At 37.5% G+C, this 15,130-nt stretch overlaps 1 protein-coding gene across 11 annotated transcripts in view; it reads left to right on the plus strand.

Moving 5' to 3' along the window:
• The window catches only part of tanc2b (tetratricopeptide repeat, ankyrin repeat and coiled-coil containing 2b), a 173,066-nt gene that overhangs the window by 120,380 nt on the left and 37,556 nt on the right, over window positions 1-15,130 (plus strand). For all 11 annotated transcript variants that reach the window (XM_053238589.1, XM_026915009.3, XM_053238593.1 and 8 more), the window contains 3 exons: window positions 6,571-6,719; window positions 10,760-10,922; window positions 12,403-12,645. In XM_053238589.1, the coding sequence (XP_053094564.1) occupies window positions 6,571-6,719; window positions 10,760-10,922; window positions 12,403-12,645 (555 nt within the window). The remainder of the gene's footprint in view (window positions 1-6,570; window positions 6,720-10,759; window positions 10,923-12,402; window positions 12,646-15,130) is intronic.

The raw sequence follows: 15,130 nt of genomic DNA on the forward strand, positions 1-15,130 counted from the left end.
AGGAGGATGATGATGATGATGATGATGATGATGATGATGATGATAATTTTCATACGTATTTAGTTTGAAATATTTGTCATTCCTTTCCAAAAAAACAACTCAATAAACGCATGTAATCCTATTTCAGGTAATAATGTAACACACGGTCGTGTATTTATTCATATGCCAAATAACTCCTGAGATTTAAATTCACAACCTTCTGGTGATTAGCGCAGAGCCTCTTGAGCCATCACTGTCTTAGACTCGTGGTAATATAATCCCTCTTCTTCACTCACAATGTTATCTTCACACATCTCTATCTATCTATCTATCAATCTGTCTAACTAACTGAATATCATTGCAATATTCAGATTAAACAGATAATGCTTCCCAACCGAATATGAATACAGATATGAAAAATAGGACGAGTATTCATATTTTTTGTTTTTTGTAGGGTTTTTTTGCAGTTGTTTTTTTAAACTGCTTGCCAGCATTAGGGACTAGGAACCCACTGGACAAACCAAAATGAAAGCCAGTGAAAGGTTTTTACTTTAATGTTGAACTTTAAAGAACAGTTCTGAAGCTCATGGGGAAGGTTGCCAGGTTTCATCAAAATTCCCACATCAAGTATATCTCAAAAAATGCACAGAAAGACTTGAAACTAGCCTAAAATGTCTAAGCACAGGAAAAGGTGGACATATTTTGTCCCTTTTCTCAGTCTTTTTAAACAAGTTAACAATGGTGCACATGGAATATGCGAACATTGTACACATGTGAATGTGTGGAAAAAAAGCAACTTGCACTGTGCTCATGGCAGCATATCTCTGCAGGACTCCACAAAAATAATCACTTAATTAATTTTAAAAAATATAGTCAAACTTGTACACTGATTGTGCATTTTTTTTTCATTCTTACATGATTGTTCTCCATCGTTATTAAAATAAAAATATTCATAATATCATACAGGCATAATGCTGAAATGTAGCTTAAAGGACCCCAGTTTGACTCACGATGGCACTGTAAGTTCGTCCCATTTTATCACGGATTCAGATAACGTGTCCCAAACTTTTCTGATCTTTCTGGTACATAACAAAACCCAAAAATGGAAGTAAATCTGATAAAAATTTGAATTAGATTGCTGTTGTTGTTGTTGTTGATGTTGTCACATTAGACAGAAGACAGAAAGCTTTCCAGGACGTGACACAGGATGTCTGGTTCAGGACTTGAATACAGTTATGGTCTACAAATTGTTATTTGTTGTGATAATTTGTGAATGAAATATGACCAGCAGCCATGTGTTTCCACCATTTTCCAATGTTTCTAGGACATAATGGTAGGGTTAACATACATACATACATACATACATACATACATACATACATTTATTTATTTATTTGTTTATTTATTTATAAATCTAGTACAGCCGATGCCCACTTCGAAATGCCAAATACAAAAACACTAAAGCACTAAACTGATACAGATATAGATAATGGCATTGCGTTCCACCCCTAATGTATATGTATATTTCAGAATGTAATATTAATATTATGCAATATTTCACCACTCCTTTGTGTCCTCTGAACAGCTTTTGGGTCGTCTAAGTTGTACTATTTTAATACATTTATATGTTTCGGTTGATTTAGCTTTATTTTTAGTGTGAAATGTGGGATTTGATCAAATGCAAATTTTGTTCAGACACAAACTCATTTCCCATAAGCCGATTCTGTATTGTTTAATTCTTAAAAGTGTATTATGGTGCAAATATAAAGCAATGATTAAGAAAAGTGGTAGAAGAAAGAAAGAATAGGACAATAAAGAAAATAAAACAAAACATTGTGGTTTGCACCTTAAAATGATGAAGCCTGTGCCAAAAATTTCTCTCCTGTTTAGAGGTAATATGGGCTTTAATACCGAGTTTATTAATAATAAAGTGCGGGACTAAAGTAATGTCTAGACACCAGCTCAGGAACTTCGGGATATGTGCTCTAAAGGAATGCTGATGACGCCAGCTTGTGCCAGACTTAATCAACTGAACAATCTCTCACTGTTCTGGTGTAGTACATGGTGTATGTTCTGCAGAGCGCGTTAGAGGAAATATTATACATTATGGTGGTTTTACTCAGCACAGTTCTGATCATCAAACTACTTAAATACTTTCAATATTTATCTTCAGTAAGCACTTCATCCTGGTCAGGCTCACAGTGGATCCAAAGACCGTCCCCAGGAGCACTGGGAGCAAGGTGGAGATATACCCTTAATGGGATGCTAGTCCATCACAGCGCACAATGAACACATTCAGTGCATCTATAAACAGGAATTAAAGACGTTAGCATTCAGTCCTCACATTGTTAAATTCTCTCTCAGTCTTGCTGTGCTCTACTCCAGAATATATGCCAGGAATGATCAATCAGAAATCTCTCATTGCCATTGGTTTGTTGTTGTTGTTTTTTTTTGTTTGTTTGTTTGTTTGTCTTCTAAAATCACAAATCTTTATATTATTAGAATAAGATTTAGCTGTAGCATTTACAATTTTTTTATTGGAGACACCAGAAAACTGCTCTTTTATGCATTTTCAGATAAAGTAGCTGTCGGACCAAACACAAATAAAATTCCCCTGGCGTAAAAGCCAATTCACTGAAGGGGAAAGGACACAGGATATAAAAGATGCACTTAATCCTGGTAGTGGTTGCTTTCACTTTTCACCAACTTTATCTAGGTGAATTTTGACCAATGAATTTGCAATTCTTAGTTTTGCGAACCAATAGAAAATTGAAATAACCCTAACAAAAACAATAGGGTTCCAGAGACTCTGGTGCTTGGACCCCTAATAGAGGGCAGAGCTATGGTCTCTGGTCAGGTCTCTGTTTAACATTTATGCCGTTAGCATAGAGCTGTCTATTCCACTGATATATGCTAAGGATTGTTGTAAAATTGTTGTAGAATTTGATTTTTTTTCCATGGAGGAGAGGCTTCTGTCTGGCTACTCTGCCATAAAGCCCAGATTGGTGGAGTGTTGCAGTAATGGTTGTCTGCAAGTATCTCCAAACATGATCTCTGGAGCTCAACCATTGGCCATCGGGTTCTTGGTCACCTCTCTTACCAAGGCCCTTCTCCCCTGATTGCTCAGTTTGGCCAGGTGGCCAGGTCTAGGAAGAGTCCTCGTTGTTCTTCCATTTAAGAATTATGGTGGCCACTGTGCTCTTGGGAACCTTCAAAGCAGCAGAAAGTTTTTGTAGCCTTCCCCAGATCTGTGCCAGGCAGCTCTCCAGGCAGTTCCTTTGACCTCATATCTTGGTTTTTGCTCTGATATGTATTTTCAGCTGTTAGACCTTATATAGACAGGTGTCTGCTTCACCAAATCATGTCCAATAAGTTGGATTTGCTACAAGTGGACTCCAATCAAAGTGTAGAAATATCTCAAAGATGATCCAGAGAATGGGTTGCAATTGAGCTAAATTTCATGTGTCATAGCAAAGGGGCTGAATATTTGTGTCAGTGTGATATTTCAGTTTTTTTCTTTTTAATTAATTGCAAAGTTATCACAAATCAGTTTTTTGCTTTGTCATTATGGGGTGTACAGTGTAGACAGCCTCAAATTCTAGTTCTTGGCTGACAGGAATGGAACCTGATGTGGTCTTCTGCTGTTGGAGAATAAGAATTTGGAGTGGTCCATCTAGGTAACATCGCAACTGGGAGCCAAAAGCAGACACTCAAAATTTGGACAGAAAACAAGAAACAGAATTCAGTGAATCCTTTTAGGTTTTTAGAATCACAGGTAACAAACCAGCGAGACTTCACAAACAAGCAAGGGAAGACTAGGGCTATAGGCACATATCTAAACATAACAGGATGCATGTGTGAGTGATAAGGAAGGAATAGTAATTATAGGGAAATAATCAATGACAGGGTAAAGTGATGCAGCCCGACACAAAGCACAGTTACTCTTACCACCCCGAAGATGACTTTTATAACTGCACAACCTGTGTTTTTTTCCTCTTATACCACAGCAAATTGCCAAAGATTATATTTTATTTACATATTAAAGAACAAATCATACTGTTTATAGTTAAATTGAAGGTTGTAGAAAGTCCATGAAAAAAGTTAGGTCCTGTTATCACTTATGTCATGTTATAGCTAGTTAAATCAGTCATTCCCTCACCTCTCTTTTTTTCCCTCTCTTTTAAAGTTAATAAGACATCACGTTATTCAGAAACCGGAAAACGCAAAGTCCTCTATCCTGAAGACTCTCTTGTTGGAACATCAGCTTTACCTCTGACTGTTACAAAGCACTGACACTGGAGACTCCTTCCATAAATGTTAAATAAACATCTCCAAGCTTCACAATATCCATAATTATCCAAAACAGCATTTTTTTTAGTCTTAGATTATGTGGATTATTGTTACTATAGAGCAAGCAGATTAATATAAACCTGAGATTTGAATGAGGGCCAGAACTACTGTCAGAGCTGCTGTTATAGAAAATTAATCAATGTCTTCTGACCAATCAGGTTTGAGAAATCAACAGTGCTGTGATATAATTACTGTTACTTCAGTTCTGCAGTGGACCAATCTGAGACATTGTGGAGAATTATAGGACTTCATGATACTGAGTATTAAACACATACTGTATATTAAACTTTATTATACGTTACTTAATGTTAGTTAAATGCTTCAGGACCTGAACATATACACATATAATTTGAACTGATCTGCTCTCAGACACACACACAGTCTACACAGAGTTTTTCCTACATGACAACACAACATTACTGAACACATATAAGATACAGTGGGTGTGACTACTGAACAGCAAGAAGGTCTTTGATGTTGTCAGTATCACTGTTTTGTTCTGGGTCATTTGTTAAAGATACTATCACTTCCATACACACTCACACTGCACCATGCAGTCATGATGTGAGGGCAGTTTGGCTGGTTTCTGGAATGAGGGATGACTTACCGAGTGTGTTGTAATGTAGGCAGATGAGTTGGATAATAATGTCCCTAGGTTTCAGAGATTTAGAGGAAAAATCTTTAAATTGATCTATAATGCAGTCCGGATGCAGACCCAGCAAAACAGTTCAACCGAACCAAGAACTGTAGCAGAGCCGTACTTTTCTAATCATGGACCACTGTGGTTTCTGTTGCAGATCCTCCATTTTATACCAGCAATCCATGCAGCTTATCCAGTCATATGCATTTATTTAAATTATTTATCTGAAGGCAGGTCATCAGACCAGAAACAAGCTACAGGGCTAGAGACATTCGCTTAGAAAGGGGAGAGATTTAACAATATGGCTTGTTAAAAAAAGTTGACTATGAAAACAGGATTTTTAAAGACCAATGGACAGAGAAGTATTAGATTAGAAGTATAAGATTATTCCCCGCTTTAAGTTCAAAACAATAGTCTTATCCGTTCAGTCAGTGGTGTGAGACAAAAGTGGTAATATTTAGCACCAGTGTGAAACAAAATATAATCACTTCAAATTGATGTGTCAAAATAATGAGTCATAAACTACAGATTAATGATTTGAAAGTATAGCTTTAAAAGATAACTCTTGTCGCCATTTAGACGTTAGCTGTTAGTTGTGGCCTTCAGAAATTTTAACTGAATACTCCTCTGTAAATTCATAAGCAATGTTTCCTTTTAGTGGCTGTATTAATGTAAATGAATTACGTATATACATTAGAAATCAAAGTAACAGCAGAATGTCTCCTTTATAAAAAGATCTATATGTATCTGAATCTTAAACTATATATAACACAAAATCCTGCCTTAAGTTTAAAATCCCACTTGATTTGCTTCATCTTATAGGATGAGGTTAGTGTACAGTGGTGTGTGTGTGTGTGTGTGTGTGAGACTGTTGTGGGCGTTGGCTCATGAGAGTTGGGTGTGTGTGTCGACCATAACCTCACACACACCCAGACTCAAGCACAGACATCTACATACACGCCCAGCCCCCTTGCTGACAGCCAGATCAGGCGGTGTGGCAGAGACTGAGATTTGTGCAGTGTCTGATCGATACACACAGTTGATTTTGAACCAGTAGGGATTTTTTGGTACTGGTGGAATGGCATGGCTCAGAACAGGTGTGTTATCCCTCACTGCCTCTCTATATCTCTCTCTCACCCCCCTTAAGGTTGTATTGTAGAAGTAACAGCAATGCAGAAATCTATTATTCTCACTGTCTCTATTCTATTTCTCTATATCCTTCTCAATTCTATACATAAGGAATTGAAAAGCTTCACGCTCTGTGTGTGTGTGTGTGTGTGTGTGTGTGTTTGTGTGTGTGTCAGGCAGCCCATCAGCAACTGCACCACCCTCAGGCACACACTTTACCCAGTAAAGCTACTTGCTTATATAAGATGCTGATATATAAACAATCTTCTATTTGTCATATCACTTTCTTATATTATTTATTTTATTTGTTATATGTCTATGGGTTTTTCTGCTGTGATGTGGTAGTCATGAAGCTGACATATGCCTAACGAGAGATGAACTTGTTACACCAGTCCACTGAGTGCTACTTAATGTTGTCTCAAGATCAGCGCTTCATTTAACTCCCACTCTCTTTCTGCCTCCGTCTCCATCAGGGGAAGTAGGTGAGGAGCTTGGCCCCCCTCCTTCAGTGGATGAGGCTGCCAACACGTTGATGACTCGCCTTGGCTTCCTGCTTGGAGACAAAATGAGCGAGGGCCCTCCAGAGCTGCACTACAGCATGGAGGAGGCCGAGGACACACAGGTAGGCCACTTCACTTCACTTCACATCACTTCGAGAGACACTGTGGATATTTTAGGACGATACAGAGCTAACGTGGTGATTTTTTAAAATTGTTTGTTTTTACTTGTTTCGGGGGTTTTGTTTCATCGTTTTTAATAAATTCAGAGTTGACGAGTTTACGTCTATATCTTTGTATTCAGGGTCGGGTTACGCACATGCTTAAGTCATGGCACATTTCACAAATCCAAGGTTGCCAGATGAGTAGCAACTTTTGAGTAGCTGATGAGTAGCAAAAGTTTTTCTATAGCATCTACACACCTGTAAACACAAGCACTTACCTTTAAGCCAGAAAAGAGTCAAAGATTTTTGTTTGTTTGAAAACTTGTAAAATAGCACTTGATCCAGCTCTTCCTATTCATCCTGAGATGCATCCTGGGAGCTATTTTTCACATGTTTCATTTAATATTTTGAATTGTTCAAATAATAAAATAATGTCAGTGCTTTTGTTCAGATGAATGCACTCTGTTGCAAAGAATACGTCCTTGGTTTGAAGGATCATCTGATCTGCTACGTGCTTACAGCTCACTTTAAATAATTGTAGTTCGTAATATTATCCATAAAAATCCAGTCCTTGAGATAAGCAATGTCTCCTTTAAAGACACTGTCTCCTATGATGTCCTCCGTGAGAGAAAAAAATCTTTTAGTAAACTTTAAAGAGACAATACAATTAATTAGTCAACAGTGTAATGTTTTTGTATTTAATATTGGGCTTAAACAGCTTTCCATAGATTTTACAGCCAAAAACAAGAATTTCAGCATGATATATTGATTAATGTCAGACAGTGGCGCTGGACGTAATAGTGCTCCTCACCCGAGCCGATATATCGCGTAAAATATCAGTCAGAATTGTGCGTAACTCCTCTGTTTTAGGTAAATGCTGGCCCGCGTAGCTTCTGAATAGTGTTAAAGCAGTGTTATGTCTGAGATCTGAATACCACTGTTCACAATTTCTATATTAAATCATCATAACATTTTCATAACTCAATTTTGTATACAGTCTTTAGTAAATATTTATTATTATTTCATTGATTTTTGATATCAGGTCTATTCATTTCACTCTACTGTCACTTGGCTTGTTTTGTGCTTTCATGTAAGGCACCTTGTGATTTTATTGGAAATGAAAGGTGCTATATAAATAATTATTTCCGTGACAGTCAGCGACTCCAGGGAATGAATAGGCTGAAGGGAAAAACTGAGCCAAGATGGAGGAACAGAGCAAGCCCTGTCACAGTGTGTGACAGCCGTTTAGGCTGAATGGGCTGCACAGAGCCAGAACTCGTGTTCTCTCGCTCTCTCTCTTTCTCTCTCTTTCATTTTCTCTTTCTCTCAGTCATCCACAGAGGAGCGCTCTGTGTGTTTGTTTTTTTTTAATCAGAAATGTCTCAGTTAGAAAAAAATATACTCCTTCACTCTTTCAAAAGATAGGAAAAAATGATTTATCATAAATTCACAAAAATGACATCTGTTTTGTCTTTGTTGACATTTAATTTACAATTGTAATTATCTGAATTTCTGCATGAATGGTTCCAGAAATGTGAACTGGGGTCTGATTTATAATTCTTTCCAGTATTATGAGCTCTCTATCCCACAGGTTCACTGATAGTGTAAAATGTTGTGTGTTCCTTGTGTGTAGATATTGTCTTTTAATTTAACTCGGATGAAGAGCTGATGGTGTTGTAGGAGCACAGTACCAGATCATTTTTTTTTAAGCACCATGGCCATCAGAAAAGTAAATCGTTTACATAATTCTCTACAGAGGATTTTGTTTACTGATTATACAGATGAGGGAAAAAGTTTACATACACCTAGGATAAAGATATTCAATTACAGTTTTTCGCAACTTCACACATTTCATGTTACCATACAGTTCTTTTGACAAGTCAATTAGGGCATCTTTGCTCACATTAGAGGTCATTTTAAAATAATCATCTAGAGACAGATTTATTTCAGCTTTATTTGCTATATCAGAATTCCAATGGGTGAAAAGTTTACATATACTGAGTTGACTGTCTCTTTAAACAGTCTGGAAGATTCCAGAAGAGACAGAAATGATGTAATGAGAAGGTTCTGATTGGCCAGTTATCATAATTAGGAGTTAGAGTCCGGTTCCTCTTTAGGAGCCAAACAACTAAAGGACCAAAAGGATCTGTACAAACAATTTCATGCCTATATAAAAATCTTGGGTCCACACAAACACTACATTGTTGAGGAAAGATGCACAAATTAACAATGAGGGATGAAGGAACTTGGGTCCGAAAGGTTCAACTGAACCGCAAGACAGCAACAAAGGAACTGGTGAAGGAGTTGGAGGCATCAGGTACCAAAGTATGTACATCCACCATTAAGAGTGTCCTACATCAATGTTGCACAAGGAAGCAGATTCTACTCTCAGACTGGCATAAAAAAATTCCAGACTGAAGTTTGCAGGTGATCAGAAGCCTTTTGGAGGAGTGCTCTCTCATCAGATGAAAGAAAAACTGAACAGTTTGCCCATAATGATCACCACTGTGTAGCCAGAGAAAAGGGTGAGGCTTTTAATCTGAAGAACACCATCCCTACTGTGAAGCATGGGGGTGGCAGCATCGTGTCGTGAGGGTGCTTTGCTTTAAAAAAAAAAAAAACAGATGGCAGCATGAGGAAGGAGGATTATCTAGAAAGACTTTATCAAAAAAATTAAAACTTGGTCACAATAGGGTCTTGTAGCAGGATGATGATCCAAAACATACCTCCAAAGTTGTAACAAAATGGCTTAAAGACAATAAAGTGAAAGTATTGAAGTGGCCATCACAAAGCCCTGATCTGAATCCAGTAGAAAATTTGGAATGAATTAAAAAAATAAAATAAAATAAAATAATATAAAATAAATGTGAGCAAGGAGGCCCACAGAGCTCACTGAGTTCCACCAGTTCTGTCAGGAGTAAAAGGCAAAAAAGCAAAAAAAAAAATTCCAGTATTGTGAGAAGTTTATGGTAGACTACCCCAAGTGTTTGATTGACAATCAAGCAATTAAAAGGCAACGCCACCAAATACTAACAAAGTGTGCGTAAAGTTTTTGATCCACTGAAAATCTGATATAGTAATATCAGTATCTGTCTCTTGGTTAATATTTTCAGATGACATCTTATGGAAATAAAGTAGACACCCTAATAGACTTAACCCAGGAACTGTATGCTAATGGAAATGTGTGGAAAAATTGAGTTTGAATGTCTTTAGCTTAGGTCTATGTAAACTTTTGGCTGTAACTATAGAAAACTGAAGGTCTAAGAAGAATAGCTTTTCAAAATATATTTGAATTCCCTGCATATTCTCTTCTCTTTCCATTGCTCTCAATATTCATTTGAATAGGTTCCATTTCAAATTCAAAAGAGTTTACATCTAATCAGAATACTACTTTAAGCCAGCTACTCGGATATTATAGGTTTTTTTCTCTGAATGCCTTCTTTTCATTTTGCTATTGTTTTTTCACATGCTTTAGCTCTTTAGCTCTATTAACTGATAAAGCACTAATACACTGAGAATCGCCTGCGGACTAATGTAGGCCTCTCTTTCCTCAAAAATCAGATAATAGTAAACATTTTAGAGAGAACAAAAGCGTAAGGGAGCAAATAGCAAAAAAAAAATAAATAAAATAAAAAACATCAGGCAGTTAAACAAGAACAGTGTTGATAAGAAGAGCTGAGGTTTATAATTGACTGAAATAGCAGCTGTTTAGATTATGGGATTAGATTATTAGATTAAAGTGAAAATATACTTATTTCTAATTTAAATAACTGCTTTGATTAACATGACAGCATGATGGACAAGATGGCGTCACTGTGGTCTTAATGGGTTTAAGAGGATCCAAACGAAATGAAGCCTAATGAAATTTAATGATAATCTGACAGTTTTAATTATTTATGCCATATAAAGCATAGAACTACATCTCAGACTACTCCACGAGGCTGAGAAGCTATAGATGGAGTTAACTGACAGGCAGTGAGAGGTGTGTGTTGTATGTTCAGGGTGTGGGGGTGAGCGGCAGGATGAGTCCGTGCTCCACGCTGACCAGCAGCACAGCATCTCCTCCAGCCTGCAGTCCCTGCTCCACTCTCCCTGCTGGAGCTCCAGGACAGGCCGTCAGCAGCCCCACCTCCACGCTGGAAAGCAGAGACAGTGGCATCATCGGTGAGTTACACATCCACCTATACACACATTCTTTTGTTTTGCTGCAGTTCATAAAAGAATGAACAGGTGCGCGTGACTGAGAAACACTGACGTGGACATTCAATGTCTGACAGTGTTCGTTTTTGTTGAGCTTGTGAATATGCATGGCCGAGTACGCGTGTATGAGCGAGTGTGTGAGTGTGGAACAGTGCTCACCATCTGTCCTCCTGGAGATCTACCATCCATAAAGGTACATAGCAGGGTTATTTTATGGATACCTCCGAACTAAAACGAACAGCTACAAGGAAAAAACAGACAGATTTGTTCAAATTTAATCTACATTTCCCTCCTCATTTTCACTTTTATGTATTTTCTTCTTAAAATATGTTTTGTGTATACGCCATATATATATGTGTGTGGTGGCCTGGAAAACCCTTCACATGGGGGAAAACAAATTATTATATAAAGATCTCTTTTGCATGTATCTTAACCAAAAGTAAGGTTCTAGCATTTAAAGTTTTATTTCCCCTAAAAGTGAAAAGGGACAAAATTGCATTTAACGATCCTGCGGCACAGGAACATCACAGACAGTGATGAAATTAATTACAAACTGAATTAATTATGTCAATTTTGCTACACTTTAGACATCTTTGGCCAAAACTCAAAATCTGGTTTGACTATTTGCCAGAATTTAGCCACTGTGATATCTGATGGGTTTTCCCAGACCGCCACACATGTATAGCACAACGTAATTTATTCACTGAATCTGTGATTAGCACAAACAATAATTTTAACACATTTCCCTGAGAAAAGAACTGAAAAGCTGTTCACTCAAAAATCACTTATACTAGAAGCCTGATTGCAGTTGTAAAATTCTGAAAATCAACACTCAAAATACACAACTACTGTATATAAAGCAAATTTAAAAGTACACAATAAACATCTAATAAAATCCTACGAAAAACAGTTCTAATGCTAATAATACAGCTGTGCTGAAAAATAACTCCGTAAACGCTTGGTAAAACATTACCACAAAGAACACGCTGGATAGATTTAGAGCTTAATTTACAAACACGTTTGACTGAACAACTCATGAAAACTCAACATAAATATGTTTTGCATAATTGCATAGTCACCTGTTTTCTGTAATGAGACTTTGATCATATGAATGTGAAAATTACTGTGTATGAATAGAGTCGCAAAAATACGTTTCTGTTTTCAGAATATATTTGAAATGAAAACAAATGAATCATTACTTAGTAAATTATTGTTGCAGATATTCAGTCAAACCCGTCTGTTCCAGGTTAAACACATTACTGTGATTTCTTTAAAAAATCTAAATTTCTGCTTTACATTTCTCGTAAGAAAGGCGTTACTCACATGTACGTGCTAAAGTACATGTACAGTATGGCCTTGTAGCTCAGCAGATTGTCCTTATCCTTTATTAGTGACCATTCTGTTGTTTTTCCTGCTCCACATCCCTCTCTCCACTCATACTCAGCCACCCTGACGAGTTACTCAGAGCCTGCAGATCGCAGTGCCAAGCATGGAGAGGGCACTCGCGCCAGCAGCCTCAAACTTTGGCACTCTCAGCGCGCCACACTCGACTCCGGCCTCTACCGGCTTGACGAAAACATGGCTGCCTCCACCCACAGCCTCAACAAGATTCCTGAGCCCAGCTCCACCCACCACTCCTCTCAGCCCACCCCCCTGTACCTCATGCCCCGCCCTAACTCTGTGGCAGGTAAGTCAATACCCCAAGCCCTGTTCCCATTAACAGATCCTTTTATGTCTGGTTTATGCTGTGTCAGCAGTGCTTCTGGAACCTGGAGTATTCATGATATTTCCTAACAGTGGGAGGATCTTAGCTGTCCATCAAACAAGGAGGCAGGTTACTAGCAGGTTAATTGCAAGGAGTGATTTGAGAAAATCTCATAATTTTTGTCTATTCAAGTAAAATGACAGTTCTTCAATTAAGATGAGAAGCAAAACCATATAAAATTGCTTTGAATGGGTAAAAAATGATGTTTTATTTGAAAGCATGTTCTGAATAAAAGGATGAAAAAAACACATTTTGGTTTTAGATCATCAGTAGGCTACTATCTAATTCAAGGCTTTTGCTTTTTACTCAAAGAGTTTAAAGTAGAAGGTTTATATGAAATCCGAAAATGAAATGTGCAAGATTCTTTAAAAATAGGGTAAGCTGTTAAGAGCTAATTTAATGTACAAAATCCTTAAACACGTACATGTAAACATGAATTTGTGTATTTGCCTCGGATTTATAAAGTGATCTATCTATCTATCTATCCATCTTTAAACATTGATAAGAAACACCTCCATTACTTGAAAGAAAAAAAGCCTAGCCTCAGCCTCAAACGATCCGCTCATGGGCCATGGATTGTCTGATATTTTTCGTACACTTTTCTGGTCACACTCTTCAGAATGTCGAAGGTTGCAATCTGATTGGCACTTTGCACTTTTGTAGTGGGAAAACAAACATTTGATCTTTTGTACATTGCGACACAATGAGTTTCAGAGATGCTTTTATGAATTATGATTCAGTGTTTTGTATAAGGTGCATATTCCCATGTTTATCAGTGGCTATGGGAAAAGGTCTGTGGTTGATCATCTCCCAGCCGCTGAAATTGCCTTTTTCTGTGCATTCTATCCTGTATTTAGTGACAAAATGTAGCAGGGTCTCTAGTGAACACTAAAGGTCTGGCTTGTGAGACCAGCTATGGCCCAACGCTGTCTGTGATAAATGCGCTTCAGGAGAGTGTCGGACGTCTCCCATTCATTCATGCATCTCTACTGACCATTCACTTGGGGGCGGGGCAGTTTTGGAGAGTGACTTTTCCAGCCACATTCTGCCTTTCCAACATTCCAAAGACTTCGGAAGCCTGTTTGGAAGGAAGCATTAATCAGGATGACATGGCACTAGTGCATAGCATGAAAAAGTTGACGATTTTAGCTGATTATTTATTCACATTTTTTCTAAATGTGTAGTTACGCTAAGGAAGTTTTGCTAGCTTCGAATTATCATGTTGCTATTAAGAGGAAATCAGTTATGTTAACGATAATCATGAAAATAATTGGAGTTTCTTGAGTTGTTATTATGTTGACAAAATGGCTCTTTCCCAAACCCATGACCACCAGGGTTTTTGTCCTGCCAGCTGACTGGTTTTGCTGGTTAAGAGCTGTGTTTTCTTTTTGGCGTTTTTTATGATAAGTGTGGAACTGCTGACATAAACCCTAGGCTCCAGCTTCAGCAGCAGCATCTTATTAATGGAAAATGGCTGCTTGCTCTGCTGGGTTTGTTCCCTGTCTGTTGCCATGACCCTCTTGCCTTCTTTTGCAGACATCTCTACTGAGTTATTTTTTTTAAAAAATACAAACGTGAAAATAGGAAAGGAAACATTTGTGTGATTTTGTCAGCAGTAAGCAGTAAATTATTCTATATGAAATCAAGTTTCTCACTCAGAGATATCATATCACTTCCTGTTCAGTGTCTTCAATCTTTTATGACGTTAGTCTATTATAGGCAAAAACTTTTAAATATCAAAAATCTATTTAGTAACCTCTGCCACCATTGCACGATCGTCTGACTCAAAGATCGGCTGCACCTTTTGGAAGTAGTACAAAAGCAGTTTTTGATGCCCTAACTTCCTGTGTAGTAGGCTTAAAAAGTGCTTCATGATGATTCATGATTTTATGGTTCAAATGTCAGCACTGTAAAGTATTATAATATCTTCTAATGGTGGGATGAAACAGCGGGGTAGAGAAAAAACATGTTTTGTTACACTTCAAGATGGCAGACATTTCAAAATACTAGTCATAGTGGGTTGAAGAGGCACATCTAAAATTGGTGAGAAGACGTTTTGGCCCATTCAGAATGAGATAAAAAGAATAAATTGCTATAGACTCTTATTCATTCACTATATGGTTTATGAGCCTCTTGTGCTCACCCCAGTAATTAAAAGCCAGTTTGTCTTTTTTTTTTTTTTTGATGGCATCACCTCTCTTCTGACATGTCTGGAGTTGTCCCAAACCACTCAGAGGTAGTATATCAATCAATTTTGGCTTTGGCTGAATGTGATTGTATTAACCAGAGATGATCTTACATCAGCACTCTTAATATGAGATGCTTGCTACCTATGTGATTTGATTTTTTGATGATAATGCGGAGCTCTGCAGCAGTGCATTATCCTTTAGTAATACGATTACTGTAC

This window comes from Pangasianodon hypophthalmus, chromosome 12 (assembly GCF_027358585.1).
Source record: "Pangasianodon hypophthalmus isolate fPanHyp1 chromosome 12, fPanHyp1.pri, whole genome shotgun sequence".
NCBI classification, from domain to species: domain Eukaryota; kingdom Metazoa; phylum Chordata; class Actinopteri; order Siluriformes; family Pangasiidae; genus Pangasianodon; species Pangasianodon hypophthalmus.